General features: G+C 32.7%; 1 protein-coding gene across 2 annotated transcripts in view; it reads right to left on the bottom strand.

Moving 5' to 3' along the window:
* The window catches only part of LOC149479120 (bicaudal D-related protein homolog), an 86,432-nt gene that overhangs the window by 25,506 nt on the left and 40,310 nt on the right, over nt 1-20,616 (bottom strand). Inside the window, exon 2 of one of the 2 annotated variants that reach the window (XM_089708838.1) lies at nt 3,305-3,445. In XM_089708838.1, coding sequence (XP_089564964.1) covers nt 3,305-3,445 — 141 coding nt within the window. The remainder of the gene's footprint in view (nt 1-3,304; nt 3,446-20,616) is intronic. The other variant, XM_089708839.1, reaches the window with a different exon arrangement.

Here is a 20,616-nt window from a genome sequence, read left to right as displayed (position 1 = left end):
CTCGAAATGATTTTGGGGGAAAGAGACTTATCTTGAAGGCCTGATTAAGGTAACATAAAGTAACTTTATAAATGTGAAAAAATTCACGCGCATTGCGTATATAACACTAATTGATAAACAAGAAAAAAAAATTCAGTTTATCATTTCATTAGCCGGGAAAAAATTGTCAAATAACTTGTTGAAAACGCAATTTTGCTAGACTGCAGCCTTAAACGGTCAGATTTGTTTTATTTTGGTTACGACAAATGTACCTCTTTTAGAATACAATTTTTCTATTAAAAAGCCTTTTTTACACAGTAATATACGATTAAACGGAGCTAATCGCCGAAATTACGGGATCGATTTGAAAAATTATTTCAGTGTTAGACAACTCATTTATCGAGGAAGGCTAGGATATATCGTCACGCTTAAACCAATAAGAGCAAAGCAATGCGGGTAAAACCGTGAGGCACAGCTAGTATAAACATAAAGTGATTACGGATTTCAAAATACACTAATCACGTATTTGTAAGGCCCAAGACGTTTAAGAGGCTTTGGATTAATTACTTAAATACATTGAATTAGGTAATTTAGCTGGCTTCTCATGTCTTGGTATTTTGTGAGTCCAAGGGCGTGGAAATTTAAGTAAGGTTACATATACATACCTACAGCTTTATTATGGTAGTGTATAGTAGCCATGCCTCTTCTCACCTTCAATTAATGAACAACACAAAAAGACTTCAATTCTTACCAGTACTTTCTGAGATAAGCGTGTTCAAACAAACTCTTCAGCCGTATATTTAGGTTTGATATCTCATTCAATTTTTGAATGGTCCATCTAAAATACTTTTATTTTATGACTTTTTACAGTACTGCTTATTTGTGCAACTGTATAACAGGAAAGGTCTTTGCGATATTACGATTAAAGAAGGGACTTGCAAGGTTTTTTTTTTAATAAAATCATGCTTTATGATGCGACTTATTCCATATTTTTCTATGATTGAAAGCTGGCTTTGATAAAAAGAAAGATGTATTTTCTACTATATCTAATATAATGCGCTTTTATCATAGTTTTCATTGCTCCAAATTTGACGTAACTTAAAAACATCTGCCTGCGTTTAGTATGTGTCCACTTACTGGAATACGCCGGATTCTGAACTAGCATAATATCCAGTCACTGTCTAGATGATCTAACGTGTAGGGTTTCTCTAAATCCGGAAGGTGTCACGTTTGATGGGATCACGTTTTCAATACGATTCGTTGCGCATTATTTTTGTGGTCACGCCTCCGTTGGATTATATTACTTTTAATAGATTGGTCTGAACAAAAACTTGCTGGTCTAGAGTTAGGCTCTAGTATGATATGGATTTAAAGGTCATAAATTGTGCAAAGTTATGTTTGTTGTTTCTAAGGGCTATTGTTGGGCGAATGCCAAAATTACATAATATCTCCATTAAGACCATGGACTTGCATCAAGCGGTTGTTATAGTAGATAGCTACCTACATTATTTACAGCTGTTGTGTATTAAATATTATTAACTAAATTGTAATACGTATAATCAATATTAACAAATTTATCAGATTTTGAAGACTTGAAATTTGTCTCAATTTTTTTACTAATGGTTAGAGAAATTAAGAGACTTTTTTCAAATTTAAATAGCATTTAGGTAGCGAAAACTGACTTTGTTTAATCGCCAAGCCGAAGAGCACTTCAAAGTTTAAACGTGTTAAAATACATATTTATACTATCATATAATACCTATACCCACAGATACCTATACATATATCGCTACATTTGAGGCTGTTTAAAACCCACCAAAAACATGGCATTTTTAGTGTTATTTCAGAATGGCAATAAATCCATATATGTAATAGACAAATAACGTCTTTCCTTAACCTTGGCTCAAATGACCAGGCGCCCAGCACTGAACGCGATGGTAGTGCCTCCACTGAAGGTCAATTAAATAATTGGATGAACGTATTTTTGGCTGTGACTTACCTTACCTACGCGTGTTATTTTTATAGGGTTCCGTGTAGGTAATTTTATTTGAACCGACTTCCAATAAGTGATGTACGTTTTTTATGGTGTGGGTGAATTAACAAATAAAAGAAAAATATATTATTATTATGTTTAAGCACAAAAAGGCAAAAATTCCAGTGTCTCAAGCGATACATTCATGTTTTACTTTTATAGTAGGTAATAAAATTTAATTAATTCAAGGAATAAAGATACTTTAATAAAATTTTTAGATAAAATGTTGTTTATTTAAAAGAACACTTAACAACGAAATGAAATAAATAAAAATATGCTTATTCATAACCGTTTAATGTATATAAAACAATAATGTACCGCATTTTTGTATTAAATACATATTTTAATACTTAAAAAGCAATAAATTTGAATATTGTACGGAACTCAAGACACGCGATTGGCTTTCTAAGTTTTTTATTTTTATACATTATAGTATTAGTCACAAGAGTGGATTATCGGCTATTTTAAGGTTTAAGGTAATAACTTGAGTTAAGTGACCGGTAGAATAAGTGAGAACTTAAGTTATGTTTTTGACGGTTAAGTTATATGTACCATCGTTAAATTAATATGCGCAAAACATAGTTTGATTAAACTATAAACTAGAGAAATTGAAGATTTTTAAACGGATTTAAAATTACACTTGTTCATTGTATTATTAGAGTTAGTACCTCGAAAGGACAATCGTAGTTATTCCCTAAAATTGTTACTTAGTAGGTACTGTTTGATGCATTTTATACACCTTTAATCATCGATTAGTTTGTACTGAGAGTAAAAACTAATTGCTTTTTCATTTCATTTCTTATCAAATACAAACACAAACATTTATCAAACTTGTTAACAATTAAAACATTAACTCTGTATCGAGATAACGGCCTAATTTCTCTGTAACTGTATGTTATCACTTATCATTGATAACAATGATAATAAACATGAATCATATAAAGTACATTAACTGCCATTACTGTGTATTTTTGTTTTTAATTCCCGAATGATTAATCTTCTAATAGAGGTAAAAATGTGTTTTTTTTAATTAGCCTCTACCTTTGGCTTCGGTGATCGGTCACGGGAATTTATTTCGCTGAATATAACAATATACCTACCAATGCCTGCAATAAAATAACCCATACCTACCAATTCTGTTTCACTTTTTTCAGCTAATTGACTTCCAATTTTCATTAAAATCGTACATACTGGTAGAGGACTTAAACACATGAGGATTTAAGTGACTAGGCATAATATAACAAAATATCTATACTAGCAGGTAATCTATAATATTACCAGCTTAACATTTACCTGTTTAACAGAATTATCTCTGCTATCAATCTTGGCGCTGAGCTCCTTGATATCATTCTGCAGCTCCAGGATCCTGGCCTCATACTCCCCCTGGTTGGTGTCCAGCCGCCGACGCAGCAGGTGCTTCTCTTGCTCCAACTCCTGGAAGAGAAGAGAACATGAATATTCAGACCAGTCCAACTTTTAGAAGAGAAGAATAAGAACACAGAATAACAACATTTTAGTTCGGCAGTTGAATTCAAATTTATTTATTAAAATGCTGTCTAAATAAATGTTTCGAGTTTGAATTTACCCAATAGGCACATAAAACATGAGAATCGGCCATGACGTTTCAGAACTTCATATTTTTTCGTTAAATTATTTCGTTTTCTTCTCAGTCAAACTATTAAGTGCTATTCATATTCATATTTATCCAGTCTACACTGTTTCGCAAAAGAAACTCGATACAATGTACCTAAGGCCGGTGTGATGTACGTGTCTTGCGTCGATTGCGTGATTTATCAACTAATTATACTTTAATTACAATATTGCCATACTGATTAATTAATTAATTTGAACATCAATAGCGTTGTTTTCGTGTCAGAAGCCAAACGAGCAGAACCGTCTTGATAGAAATATTTATTGTTTGCTAGTCGAGGTATTGACAGTAGCAATTTGCAGAGTATAGAAAAAATGTTTGACACGAAACATAAAGTAATATAATATATGTGATATAAATGTATGTTCGAAAATCAACTCAATGAAATTATAAATATTATTTATTGAATGCATTACAAATTTAATTACGAAGTAGTAGATACTACCATGGTACTACCTAGTGTTTGTAGCCTGTAGGTTAGGCTTTCAATAGAGACACTGAACTTTTAAAGCTGGATCAATGTAACAGAAAACTGAAGTTTATCTTTACTTATCTATTTGAACATCATATTCATCTATCTATTTATTTAAAATGTAATGTAACTAAATAGTTAAATACATATCCAGATAGATAATTGCAATAAAAGGCTTTTATAATATACATTTATAAAAAAATATGTAAAATTACCTATACTTACATAACAAAATATACGCATTCATATACAAATATTATTTTACATTCTTCAAGTGAAGAATGTAAATTAATAAAAGCAGACTGCGTAAATAACTTAGAAACAATAAAATTTTGCGTCATTGTAATACGATGCAATTGTGTAAATATGATATCTTTGTTCTTATTAATTTTTTATTTAGTTTTGTTAAATTGAACGAAATTAAAAGTAATGAATTGAACAAAAGACAATTGCTTTTAACAAAAAACTAAACCGCCTTAAAATTTTCAGACCTCAAACTGAATTGGGCACTGCAAGGGACGCACCAGTTCTCAAATAAACGAAGTCATCAAAATCTGTTCACCCAGTCGAAAGTTCTGAGGTAACAAGCCAAAAATAAAATACATTCGAATCAAGCACCTCCTTCTAAGTCTGTTGAAAAATATCTTCAGAACTGTTGAATGAGACTTGTGCGATGCATGAAGAACATTAACGTACCTACAATGTTTTATTCTTATTTCACACAACCGCGTGTTCAAGCTACATGTATATAAAATTTCCATACATTGCTTACAAAGGGCTTAACTTTCGAAACTCATAATTACATCGATTTAGAAACTCGGGTTTTATAACAATACGATTATGTTTAAACAATGGCTGCCTGTCCTTCATGTCATTGTAATAGATTAGATATTGTTACGATTGTATGAGATTTATAAGCGGAAATAATAACTATTTTTCATTGAATCTCTAGACAGATCATACTTAGAAATAGAAAATAGACAATACATAATTGCATAGCCAATACAAGAAACAGTTCAATTTTTATTTATAAATCAATGTTTATGAATCTACAGTTAAATAAATATAAAAATAAAATATCTTAATGCCAGTTAAGCATTGCGATAGTCAAAGAAAATATAAGATATAGGTAAGTTGTTAAGTACACTACGTACTGAAAAATACAACAATTTCCGTTCCGTTTCAGTCTTACACACCACCTATAATCAATTTATCAGTTCCCGAACTTTAATTCCATTAAAACCTTCGCACAATAAAAAAAAATTATTAAACAAACAATAGACCATAGTCTATGCCCATTAAAAAAAATATATGTCACGCGCGCTGTCAGCGTAATTGCCCGCGCAAAAGCTTCTAGAACATTTGTGAAACCGGCCCAGATGTTCAGGCGTTCCCATAAGATCACAATACTGCTCTGCATTACACGCTTTTCTGAGCCTGCCTGTTGTTTTCGACGAATTTGCTTACGTTTATGTGGTTCGATGATGAGCGTGTGTTTGTATTTTATGGATTTACTCATGTTATTGTTAAAAGGTTACCAACACAACATTCTTCAAAATACTAACGCACGATTAGTCGTCAAAGTAAGCAGGCATCGTTAGAGCATAATATCGTGAGTGAAAAAGAGACAAATGAAGTCAATTCTGGCTAACCACATCTCAAAGTACCCGGAGCTTTTTTAGTCCTGATAATTTTCTAAATTTCATATAGAGCTTCAGTTAATTAGTAATTATTACCTTACAGTACTAAGCTCTTTTACAAATACACTTTATTATTTATTTTAATTAACAAATTAAAGTAATACATATCGTGATAACATATAATTAAACTAAGTTAATCATAACAATAGCCTACAATAGTAAGAAGGTACTATAGTGTTGTTTAATTATTGTAATAGTATTTGTATTTAGTAGTATTTTTTAATATTCATGAATGAATGAATACTAAAAATCGTTTTATCGCAGCAACGGCTCAACAAATTGCGATTATCTTTGAGAAAATGGGGATGAGAAACGACCTACTAGTATGCATTATTAATTGTAAAAGGAAATTCCCATGGGAATAATATATTTTAACGAGGTTAAAAGTAGCCTATGTCACTCCCTGCCTCCTAACTACCTGCCTTTGAACACAAAAATCATACCCTAAAATCGATCCGATACGACGTGAAAGATTTTTCATTTACGAGAATTTTTCATTTACCACATTATATTATATACAATGAAAAATAGGACCTTGGTTTTTGAAGTCGGTTAAAATAAAGTCGTGCTCCATACAAAATTGGTCAACCCATGACTAAAGGATAGGCGGGGAGCGGGCGGCGGTAAGTGCGAACTAATGTGATGTGACTAATGACATAACGACGGTAATGCTCTCTGACTATATTTGACTCTTACAAAATGTGGGTTTTCTTTGTTATAAAGTTGGTCATTATAGTTAATGGTATTTACTGTGTTTTGAAATAAAGTTCAGATATTGAAGTTTTTTTTAATATTATTGTGTGTGTTATTTTAATTTTTATTGTTGAAATAGTAAATAACTTCTTTAGAATCGACTTACTTTAATAATTGACTACTTTAAACGGACGGATACAATTCAAACTTTGTCCACCTATCAAGGATCGGTGACAATACAATTAAGAGTGTTTCTTACTTTTCTAAAGTATATTATTATTCATTGAATATGTAGGTAAAGAGCTTTCTTGTACACTTACCATGTTCATTCAAAACAAGAAAAACTTCCACGCTTCCATGCCCATTTATGAGTCACTACAAAATTAACATTAACTATTAAGTATTCTTCTTTATAATCTACGGAATTTCCCATTCTCATAGCCTTTGTCTTTAAAAATAATGTAGCTTTCTAGAGGAACATTTTCAATGTCAGTTAGGTTTGTTTAGTTTTGAGTTTATCCATTTAGGGCCGATTTTTTAATGCTTGGATAAAACTTATTCGTCGAATAATGTATAAAACTACCATTTTAAAAACGTAGGTATTCTAATTGCCCGTATTTGACAGTTTACGTGACATTTTATTGGACGGATAAGTTTTATCGGCCCTTAATCAAAGTACAAAGAACAAACATTCTTAAATACCATTTTTAAACGAAAAGCTTAGAAGTGTAGATTTATCCCAAAATTAAACATTAACAAAGACTACTCTACAGTAGGTATATGAAACAGTCGAAAAACCCTTTTGCCTCACGGAACAGACGACTTCACTAGATACTATAAAAAGTTATCCGCCAAGTTTCTTCATGATAAAATCAAAAACTACTGCACCGATTTTCATTCTATTTTTACCAGTGGTAGCATAAGCTACTATTAAGTATTCTGTGTCAATTGAGTCTTTAGACGTGCATCAACAGTAAATAGAACTAACAAATCACAAAGATAAAAAAGTAAAAAGTTCTCATGGGGCATAGGAAACCATAAACTACAAAATAACATCCATCAAACATATCGTCATATCTATTTTACATTCAGATGCGCAGACATGCGCAAGAGTTGATTACATCAACTACTGGTCGATTGTGAAAATGATGACAACAGTATACTTGCAATTGGGAGACAGGTAGGTGCTTGGTCAAAGAGTAGGGCTTTACTACATTTATTTTTTTCATTATTGGTTAACACCAAATACTAAATTGTGAGCATTCAGATTTCAGGGTCCTTGTTTCCGATTTCAGTTATGTTTTAGTAGATATGTTATACCTGTGCATATACTCGGCACCATACGAAGTATTTTTGCATTTACATAAAGACTGCAGTCAACAAGATGTATGTACCAATACGAATGTCATTATCAGTTCAAGAACAGTATTTTTCTGTGCATGTATTTACTTTCTCTATCCTATACCTACTTGGTGAGGTGACATCACGTGACATTATACCTATTATAATCTCTAGTTTTTTTATATAAATGGGGCAAAAACAAATGCTGATCGTCAATTTGTAGATACTTATAAATTTTTATTCAATATTTGATATAAATTTTTATTGCCCTAGTCAGAGCACAGTTAGACCTAAAATGTTAATTCATACCACCGAAATGATGAAAAAATTTGATTTGGAATTTTTTTTTTTTTTTCATTATTTCAGCTGTTTAAAACACGGGGAGCTACTTCATTACAATCTAATGTACATAGTATACTTATATTCAAAATCTGCTACTGTTAAACAGCTAGAATACCAAACGCATATCAAATGCTATTAATTCGGAGCACACAAGCCGTCCTGATACACTTTCACCGTTTCTAATAAACGTAACGTGCAGTTTAATTGTATTGTTATGTAATTAAAAGGACACTGTTTACTTTTTTAATTATGTTTTGAGATCTTTTTAAACAAAAATGCGGATTAATGTATGTGAATAACCATTAGGTGTGTTTTAATCTCATTTTATTGTGATTTTTTTTAAGTGAAACTTCTTTATCGGGGTTGGAAAAATATTTAGTGTAAAATTTTTTCGTTACGCGTGACATTTTTCCGTTACGCGCCATCTTTTTCCCCTACCACGCGTGATTCGACGTATTTCTGTAAAGTTGCATATATAGTACCTAAATTATTTTTTTTAAAATAAGGTCGTAAAGAAGTTTCACTTCTTACGTGTGTACACTAGTACACGCACACATTTTTTTAATTATAATTTATTTTATTATCTACCTTATATGATCTGAAAAATAAAAAAATATAGACAAGGATATAAAACTTAGCATAATAAATTTAATTTTTATCCAGTGTAATTTACAATTTAAGCGAATCCAACGCCTCTCTAAATAAAATTCTATGTAGCCATTCTACACAAAAATGTGCCCGAAAACAAAAAACCTAACCCTCTCTTCCTGCAGTCGGGTAACGACCTGGACACCAAAACTCCTTACAAATACATCTTCTTCTTATATATAAAAATGAATCGCAAAATGTGTTGGTAAGCGCATAACTCGAGAACGGCTGAACCGATTTCGATAATTCTTTTTTTATTATATTCCTTGAAGTACGAGGATGGTTCTTATGTAGAGAAAACGTAAACATGTACCACGGGCGAAGCCGGGGCAGACCGCTAGTTGTAAATAAAAACATACGGTAGGAAGTTGCAATACGAGTCGAATTAACAGGCAAATAATTCAATAATTTGCATGTGTATGGAATTCATGATATGCGTAATTTGCAAGTATTTATGTCACTTAATATTTGTAAAACATTATATAATTATAAACCAGTAGAAATGTCCAATTAATTTTTTTTTATATGTAAATATGTACATAAATACAAAACAATTTTGACACGTCCATCGCCTCAACTAGGAATATACCTGTGCTAGAGACGAAAAATATAATTAGTAACTATAACTCTTGTGGAGAAAGGAATCCATCGAAAAAGGGAGGATCCTCGACCAGTCTACTCGACTGGCCGGTAAGGCCCCGATGAATGATGTCGGAAATTTGTATGCAGTGTGGGAATTTTCGATGGGTCCTGGAGGAAATATACCTACTTGAAATACTTTAGATAGTAAATATTGCTGAAAGGAAACATTCCTTTATTTTTAAAATATAATTAGAACTGCATTAAAAGATTTTCAAAAATTCACTTGCTTCGACCGAGTATCGAACTTACTAAAAATTAAAAACGACGTGTAGTGTCAACCAAACAACTTGAGTTGTTGAAAATTAATAAACTTAAGTTGACAATATGACACACCTTTTTGGAACAAAAAAGACCGACATTTATTTATATTTGTTGTTATTATCGACAGACGCTACAATTTTTAATTTATTTGTATAGGTTTTAACACGTAAGCGATATATAAATAATGCAATACAAAATGATTCAACGGTGACATCACCATTATATTTGTTTCTGTAAATTGATATTTTATGTAACTTTATCGGTATTTAGTATCTTTCTTATATATCTGTCATGTTTTAGGATGTACAAATACATATTTCCTAAAGTTTTAAAAATAAAAAAAACAGGACAGTTAGTTGCACGTTTGTCTGTCTGTCTCATTTTCAAAAAGAATATGTTGAAATAGGGGATTCAAGTATTTGTCCGGGTATTTGCCACAAAGTAATTTCCATAGGTAGTAACTACATTACCCTTAGCTCTAATAAATCTCTGAACTTCACTAATTATTCAAGCTTCATAGATTAGCGGTGTCAAACGACGTGCTCGTAAGTCGTAACTCGTAACACAGCAATTTCATATTCATAGTAAATACATAAATCAATATAATTTTATGGAACACTATGTAACAACTAACACTTATTAGTATTTTATGTAACGATAATTACCATTTATTATAAACTCATATAACGTAACATTATCTTAAAGTAAATAGAACCTGTTTAGTATTTATATTCCAACATTCTATTCCAACTATTTAATAAAGTAGAAATTCCTAATCCCTATAACGATTTAAATAACTATTGATTATTATTTATTATCAACTAGCGGTCCGCCCCGGCTTCGCCCGTGGTACATAATATTTACGTTTTCTCTACATAAGAACCATCCTCGTACTTCAAGGAATATAATAAAAAAAGAATTATCGAAATCGGTTCAGCCGTTCTCGAGTTATGCGCTTACCAACACATTTTGCGATTCATTTTTATATATAAGAAGATAAGAAGATTAAAAACTTTACAAATATTATAAAGACGAATAATTTTGTTCTTTGTTACGATAGACTACTGGTTCGATTTAAAAACAAATTCCAATAGAAACTCAAATCTTTACAAAGAGGCATTGTTATCCTTGATCAAACCGAGCGCAGGCGGGACGAGCGGCTAGTTATATTTGACGAACATTGCAAAAAATAACAAGAGAATAAGCCATAATTAGCTAAACGATAAACCTTGCTAATCCCAGGTGTAATGTTAACAATGCAATTATATCGAAAAACAAGTTTTTATAAACAAGCGAAGCCCATTAGCGCTGGAATCGATAAAAACTTGATACAAGTTGATTATCGATCTCTCTGTAAACGTCTGACTCAGAAATGTCAAAGGCGCAGTTAATAAATTATAGTGTTATTACAATCGATAGACAACTTGCACTTGGACATTGAAATGTGGATAGCTGTTAATGTACACCATAAATTTATAAAGAATAGAAAATTCATCACGAGGCGGAATTCGAACCCACGTACACTATCTTCAGAGTTCAGACTACAGATGTAATGCTGAAGTTTCGTTTGTAATTTCAGATGGTAAAAATACTTTTGTGGTTCACATTAATTAGTTCTGAAAATATTTTACTTGTAACTTTTGTTATGTTTTTCAAATCACTTCAACGTCGCGTCGTGGGCTAATTGTTATAGACTGTTACTATGATCCGTCAGTATGTCTTCTCTTGACCAGTTTTATTTTATAATAAAAAGAGGTTTCGACCAAATCATATGTTATACATTTATCAACATACTAGCTTTCCGCCCGCGGCTTCGCCCGCGTTTTCAAAGAAAAACCCGCATAGTTCCCGTTCCCGTGGGATTTCCGGGATAAAATCTATCCTATATGTTAATCCAAGTTACCCTCTATATGTGTGCTAAATTTCATTGTAATCGGTTCAGTAGTATTTGCGTGAAAGAGTAACAAACATACACATCCTCACAAACTTTCGCATTTATAATATTAGTAGGATTCCAATAACGCTATTCATATCGCCACAAACGGGGGTGCGGGAATCACTTCCTATCATGTCTCTAATATGTTATTAAGATTGATGTATCGACAGTTTAATATTTACTAATCTTTATATATATAAAATTCTCGTGTCACAATGTTAGTCTGCATACTCCTCCGAAACGGGTGGACCGATTCTCATGAAATTTTCTGTGCATATCGGGTAAGTCTGAGAATCGGCCAACATCTATTTTTCATATGTACCACGGGCGAAGCCGGGGCGGACCGCTAGTCTTATATATAAAATTCTCGTGTCACAATGTTAGTCTGCATACTCCTCCGAAACGGGTGGACCGATTCTCATGAAATTTTCTGTGCATATCGGGTAAGTCTGAGAATCGGCCAACATCTATTTTTCATATGTACCACGGGCGAAGCCGGGGCGGACCGCTAGTAACTTTATAATAACACGCAATCATTATACAATTATAATAAATACGTTATTAATTAAGTAATATTGTAAAGATTTCACTTATGTTTTAATTAAAGAGTAGGATTTGTTTACAGCGGATATAACAGTATTTTATAAAAAAAATCGTTACAATATCTATTCGTTAGAATGTTATACAAATAATACAAAAGATGATACCGATTTTGATGTGATTTTGTTAACAGATAGTTTATATGTATTATAATAAGTATGACTAGGACAAAACAATTTAGGTACATATATCGATCCCTAGGTACGAATTAAAACTAAAAATTAAAACACGAGCGTTGGGTGAACGGGCACCTACTAGGGAAGCGCCTACCATCTTAGACCACATCTTATACATCAGGCGAGATTGTGGTCAAGCGCTTCCCTTTGTACATCAAAAAAGACAAACAAAAGGTCATCTATGTATGCATTTTTATTATTCACATAACAACTACAAAGAACATAGTAAAATTTCTAACCTCATTTCTCAAAATAAACCTCAATTCATTCCGCACAGTGGGTAATTAACAAAAATATTAACTTATAAACACTTTCATTAACAATTCACGTCCTAGATTCGCGAAGTAAATCTAAAAATTAAGGTTAGCTTCGATTGTTATCAGTATGGACAATGGAATTAAGTTTTGTGGGTGTCAAGTGTTGAGATTGTAGCGTTTTGACACTTATTACTATTTTTTTTAAATTTGTAACAAATTATAGCATAGTAAAGAAGATCCCATATATCGAAGCGACGGTTGGACTATCTGATGAAAAGCATGTAATAACGAATTGAATGTAATTTTAATAATCACTAGCTGCTCCGCGCGGTTTCACCCCCGTGGCTCCACTCCTGTTGCCCGTAGCGTGATGAAATATAGCCTATAACCCTCCTCGATAAATGGGCTATCTAACACCGAAAGAATTTTTCAAATCGGACCAGTAGTTCCCGAGATTAGTGCGTTCAAACAAACAAACAAACAAACTCTTCAGCTTTATAATATTAGTATAGATTAGGTTAGGTTATGATATAAATATCGGTCAGATAGCACGTCGGTACGCCCTCTGTACATTGTTAAATAAGTTATTATGTGTTTTAAATTGTCCTATATGGTGTACAATAAAGAATTTTTCATTCATTCATTCATTTATAGCTACTTATAATATAAATATTATAGAATACCTATTTATAACTAAGCCGAGCGTCTAGTAACTAAGAAAATAAATGTAATTAACTAGACTATTTTTGTTAAGTCTAATACTAATACCTAAGTATTTAGGTATAACCGAAAAATCATATTATTTTGTAAAATGTAAATTTTTATTATGTTAACCCGCCAATTTAAACCAATTTCAAGTCATAGTAAAACTAACGATAACGATTTTGGTGCGGTTTTTTTAATAGATACTGATTCTCGAGGAAGGTTTTGGTGTATAATTCATGGTTTTACACGAAGAAACGACGAAAGCCGACGGGCGGAAGGCTAGTTAACTAAATCTCAACATGGCTACTCGCCTATACCATAATATCTCCACTAAGGTCGCACGGTCATTGGGCAATCGTTTCCGTAAAAACTGTCCATTGTCTCATTTCACAATCCGATATGTTCAGTGGGAGCTGTTCCCATACGTTTCACTGATTCGATTATGTTTTGTGGTAAATAGGAAATATGTACTAGTTTCCGCCCGCGACTTCGACTGCATTACTCCTACATAGTATAAAACAAAGTCGCTTTCTCTGTCCCAATGTCCTTTTGTATGCTTAAATCTTTAAAACTACGCAACGGATTTTGATGCGGTTTTTTTTAATAGATAGAGTGATTCAAGAGGAAGGTTTTAGTACATAATTTATTAGGTTTTAGACAAAGCGGGCGAAGCCGCGGGTGGTAAGCTAGTTACTCCTATTTGTCTTATGATGATAATATATAACCAGCGGCCAGCCTTCCCGATAAATGGGCTATCTACCACTGAAAGATTGTTTTAATCGGACCCGCAGTTCCTGAGATTAGCGCGTTCTACCAAACAAACTCATGTAACTTACACTCATAAGTCACTTACATGTATTTAACTTATTAACTTACACCCGTATGTTCAATAATCCTTGCTAAGGGCTATAATGACATTGGGTTCAATCCTGGTCAAAGGAGACATGAACCCAGGACGAAGTTAAAAGGATGAGACCGTAAAGGGATTAAAAATTACTATGTATGTATTTATCCATATATTTATCCACAGCTATATGTTCTATCAAAAGCTTAGCCTACATATAATTAAGAAAATATTTTTAATTGTTTATTTGTATACGAATGAAAAAGCATAAAAACAGTTTATCCTTTCTAAAATTCTTTCATCTGTAGAAAACGCAATTATTCCTGACTGAATACGGGGCAGGAAAGAAAGTGCGAACAAAAATGCTTGTTTGAAGGCACTATACTGAACTGATTTTCAAACAGTTTTCACGAATAGGTATAATAATTTACTTTTTACTTATTCAGATGTATAAATTTTTGTGTAAATTGATTGAAATATAATTGATGATGATGACGATACCGGAAAAAATCGGGGTCCGGGGCCATCTTTATTAATTTGTCACACTCTTTCTTTTGTTATTTAACTCAAGAGTGAAGAAGACACAATAGTAGGTACAAGATATTCTAGCTGACGGGTCTGCGGACGCGGTTCTACCGAATACCCGCGGCCCCGTCAATAAAGCGGCACGGCGGAACAGAGTGGAGTTTAGTCGGTAGGACCCTGCACTCACAACACAGTCTAACTTTTAACCAAGGATCTGTCACTTTAATAGTAATTGTCTATGTGAAATACGAATAAAACCAGATAAAAGAGAACCGAAGAAAATTAAACCCTGTCTAAAGTTTTTGTGGTAATACAGTTTAAGTTTTTCTTTATTCGCAAAGCCCTATACAGCATATGAAAGATATTATGCGACTAGATTCAGCATGCGGCTTCACTCGCGTGGTTTACAAAAAAAAGTCAGTTCGCTACTCCTCTGTGCTAATTTAAGTTCATCATTCTTTCTATATCATATCATTATTTTTTGCATCTTGATGTAGTTAGGATGCTAGAGAGATATACTTCTTTTTACCACGGTTGACAGAGCTAGCGCACACGAGCAACTTTGTCTCCGCAACTATTTTGTCTCCGCAACTTTTTTGTCTCTCCACCCATGGGCTAGTATGAAAGTGCGCGCACGTAGCGACGCAACTCCCCATACAAATTGATGGGAGAGACAAAATAGTTGCGGAGACAAAGTTGCTCGTGCGCGCTAGCTCTAAAATTTCCATGGGAATTTTCTTTGATCACTTCGACCGCGCGAAGTCACTTTAAAAGCTAGTGTTTATAAATTAAAAGCATTAATTAATGAAACTGTTACGAGTTTCTACAGATGAAAGTTCAGATACAGCCGGGTTTCACGGTGCACAAAAAGACAATGGCTTATTGCAGGCATTTCCTCAATTTTCCCGATATAACTTCAATTATTATTCGTGGGAAATCATTGATATGTTATGAAATTTCCTATACGTAATTGGCTCCATATGTTTTTTGTCTAATTCACTGGTTTTAATGTAACATGCTGGGTTATTGCAAATTGGTGGTTTAATGCAGTTGGAAGCATATTCTGTTACCTAATTATTTTTGTATTTCTTAGCACACGAAGTTAATTTTTACCTACAGATATTTTATGAAGGTAGATAAATGATGAAATGTAGGAAATTTTTTATTAACTTTTCTAACAATCTACAAAATTATTGGTTACATTGCTAATTATAACATGAATTTCAGTTTTTTTTACGCCATAATATGTATTTCATATTAATTAAGAAATTAAATTATACCTAAATAGTTATAAATGCATATTAAAGACTGTTAATTGACCATTTATTTTAACCAACAAGTTTTATTTATTGTGCCTTTTGATGGTCAATTAGCAGCAGTTAATGGCCCTGATCATGGTATATATTTAAAGAAATTTATTTTTATTTCTATTTAGGATTTAATTTTATTTAAGTTTTTAATATTACACTATCATAAGCTGCAAAGCCAGGAAAACAATACAACACTAATTGACTTTTAAAGGGCTTTGTTACCCCTGGGAATGCCAAACCCATTGTTGTGTTAACATGACGCAATTTAGGTATAAACTAGCCGCCCACTCCAGCTTCGCCCCGGTTTGCTTGAAATAGGAATTTCGTCATCATTCAAGAGAGTAGTATTCTATAGTTGAAGGAATTGTACAAATCTTTAATGTTTTAAATAATTTAAGTAATATTAGTAGGATTAATAATACTGTTGTATTATTAATCCTACTAATATTATAAATGCGAAAGTTTGTGAGGACGGATGTGTATGTGTATGTTTATTACTCTTTCACGCAAATACTACTGAACCGATTACAATGAAATTTAGCACACATATAGAAGGTAATTTGTTGTTAACACATGATAGGTTTTCATAGGATGGGTTCCACGGGAACGAGAACTATGTGGGGTTTTCTTGAAAACGCGGGCGAAGCCGCGGGTGGAAACTAGTGTAAATCTATTGAACAAAAGTTGGCTATTGTAATGTCTCATTAGCCAGCAAACCCTTTTCACACACGCAAGATAAATAAGGCCACTGTAACAGTTACACAAGGAAGTTACATTTAACATGCAATACATATTGTTACGTGTTTTATATAAAGGCGTGTGTGGGGCAATGGGGTCCCATGGTTATATGTTATAGTTTGTGAATTCGGAAGTACCTTCTAAGTACGTTTGGGAAAAGATGTACTAAAAATAGGGGAATATAGATTCAAAGCTTCATTGCAAATTCGATTTAATTAAAGATCGACTGACACATAAAGAAACATTTATTTTTTTGTTTCTTTCTTTCTTTAGAGTGCCTGCATGCCTACGAGAATACCAAAATATAATATAAGGATTGATGAGATCCAATGTATAGAAGCAGACGCCAGACCGCCTCCTTGGTACAGTGGTTGACGCGTGAGCGTAGAACCGAGGGGTCCTGGGTTCGATTCCTGGTGGAGACGAAGAAAAAAAATGTCTCGGTCAGGCAGGACACAGATGGCTGATCACCTACTTGTCCCTAAAGAAAAATCGATCAGTGAAACAGATGTATGGATAATGCATCTGCCCCTTACCCCACTTGGGGACACGGGACTTCACTAATGTATAGAGGCAGGGGCCAGTATTTCGTGGTCAGACATAACCTTAATATTAAGGTTTCCTGGTAAATATAGATTTGATTAATTTTGCAAGACATCAAAAGATTACCAAATAATAAACTTGATCTAAATTTATTATCTGTTATACTTTTCACTACGAAACGGCTATTCATAAAATGACGGATTGCGTCACTCGTTAATGTCGCGGCACACGCACGCAACAATAGGCATGACGAAAGATTTTGAAATCCTCTTCCATAATGTGTGTATACGTTTACTATACAAGAAAAACCCTATATTTCGGTAATATACTTAAATTTAACGAAGATAAAAGCCATTTTCCAAAAAATATTTATTAACTGTGCCAAAACAGCTCGCAGGTGTCATGGCGTAGGCGTGACGTCACACTTTGGTAAATACGTAATTATTTGTACGCATTGCGAATAAAATTAAAAAAATATTTATTAAATATGTGTTATAGAAACGAATTTCAAAGTTTATAAGTGGTGTTCAGTATTGCAGTGTGAATCCACATAAAAATAATGCTCAAAAATGTGTTAGTAATTATTTTAAGCGAGAAAATAATAAGAAATGATTGTATAAAGTTGGCGCGGACAACCCCGAACCATGTATTCGTGAATTCGCAATTATATTTCTGTTCTGAGTCTATAAAGCATACGTGAAACAATAGAAAATAAATAAAAATGCGTATTCTCAACATATTCATAACAACAAAAAACATCTGACGTGAGTTGTTTACTTAAGCGTGACGTCACGCGTGTTTTAGTCAAAATGGCCAACTGCAGTATTTTAATGTTTTATTTTATTGATAATCTCATTAATCTTAATGTTTTTAAGATTTCTAAGTCACTATATGTAATTTATCTATTATACATTTTCCCTTAAAAACACTAATACGATCATTTATGGATACTGTCGTCATGCCTATTGTCTATTATTTTTCTCTTACTATATTAAAATAATATATAGGCGTCATATGAATTTGTAATTATAAAGCACAGTTTGTAAATTGTATGTAATATAATATAAGTAGTATCTTTACGGTTATTAAATTCTAATTTTATGATCAAACTAGATTTCCGCACGCGGCTTCGCCCGCGTTTTCAAAGGAAAACCCGCATAGTTCCCGTTCCCGTGGGATTTCCGGGATAAAACCTATCCTATGTGTTAATCCAAGTTACCCTCTATATGTGTGCTAAATTTCATTGTAATCGGTTCAGTAGAATTTGCGTGAAAGAGTAACAAACACACACACACACACACATCCTCACAAACTTTCGCATTTATAATATTAGTAAGATAGAGATAGGTAGTAGGTACTTAATATAAATTCCTATATAATATTTAATAAAAAATGACTGTGAGATTTAATAATTTAAAAATTATAAGCATAATGTAATAGTTAATAAGTTTATGTATACTTTCAAAATTAACATCTCTAATATCCATATATCTTTGGTACAGCGGTTATTACATACAACTGCAAGGCCCCGGGTTCGATTCCCAGTAGAGACAAAAATATGAGATTTCGTATACGTTTGTAGTAGTTTACAGACATTCAAACTTATAATATTGCAAAGGCACTTTAATATTTATACTTTCGTTTATACGCATTGTTACATGCATTACTATTGATAACTGCTACATTTACAAAATTTGCGAAGATAACGTCTATACTATACCGTCACCAGTCTTCTTGCATTACGGTCATTACCTGCAATCAAAATGACAACGTTAGAAACCAAATTAACATAAATCTACAATATTTGCATAATTTCCTATTTATTGGACAAGGTTTATCGACGTTAATTGCATTAAACATTATGATAGTTGTTCTTAACCGGGTAAATAAAATTGGTTGTGATTATTGATAGTGGAAAAATATGCAGTATTGCTGGACATGGGAAAGAATAAACCGTTTTTCCACGACAATAAATTAGAATCTGTTATAATGCTATATTTACTTATGTCTTATGAAACACTATTATTATTTTACTTTAATGAATCACTTCGTCGCTTAATTGCAATGCCTTTTTCTCATATTTATAGTTATATACTAGCTGTGCCCCGCGGAGCTCCGTAATCCGTTCCTATAGATCTTAGCGTGATGATATATATGGCCTGTATCCTTCCTCGATAAATGGGCTATCTAGCACCGAAAGAATTTTTCAAATCGGACCAGTAGTTTCTGAGATTATCGCGTTCTAACATACAAACTCTTCAGCTTTATAATTTAAGTATAGATATTATGTATGTATACCGAAAAAGCTTTAATATTCCGTAGATTCAGAGTAAACTTTCAATTACATTCATCTCAAAAGAATTGACTGGAAACAGGAAATATCTATAATCAGATAACCATACTGGTGTTATGATAATATCTTCTTTGTTCGAGTCATTGTTTTAAACAGGAAATGTTTCCCAAACCGAATACTTAACCGACATTAAAGTTAGGTTATTCGTGAGAATAGTGTAATTAATATTTACTCAGCTTCCTATATTTTAAAACTATAACACGCCTTTTAACTCAAGATTGGTTGAACGTATTTTAGTTGATTATGGTTTTGAAGTGAAACTTCTTTATCGGGGTTAGAAAAAATTTTGTGTAACATTTTTTCGTTACGCGTGACATTTTTCCGTTACGCGCCATCTTTTTGTTATCCCTACCACGCGTGATTCGACGTATTTCTGTAAAGTTGCATATAGTAAATTATTTTTTTTGTATAGTTACCCATGTCTCTATATTTTTAAAGAATATAGTGTTAGTTACAATCAAGATTAGCTGAAGACAAAGAGCAGCTAGTAATATCTATATTTTATACTAATAAATAACACTGCAGGATCTGTTTGTTTGTTTGTTTGAACGCGGTAATCTCAAGAACTGCTGCAGCTGGTCCGATAGAGAATTTTTTTCATTGTTAGATACATCACTCGATCGAGCAATGGGGGTAAAACCGTGGGACACAGCTAGTGTAGACAAAATATATATGAGTATAGATATAGTTTGCTTAAGAATTTAACCGAGTAACATAGCAAGTTCAAGTTCTCAATAAGCTCTAAACATCATGCTTTATGGTAGATAAAAGGCTATTTCACAAAAAGCCGTTTCCGGTGCGATGACGTCACAAAGTATCTCACGACGTGACGACACGATAACGATACGATTATATACGTGACCACGAA

This window comes from Colias philodice, chromosome 21 (genome assembly GCF_061535455.1).
Source record: "Colias philodice isolate Cphi_HAF_F1 chromosome 21, ilColPhil1 Martin Lab GWU primary, whole genome shotgun sequence".
NCBI classification, from domain to species: domain Eukaryota; kingdom Metazoa; phylum Arthropoda; class Insecta; order Lepidoptera; family Pieridae; genus Colias; species Colias philodice.
Note: the sequence above shows the minus strand (reverse complement) of the source record. Positions and strands in the feature narration are given on the sequence as shown.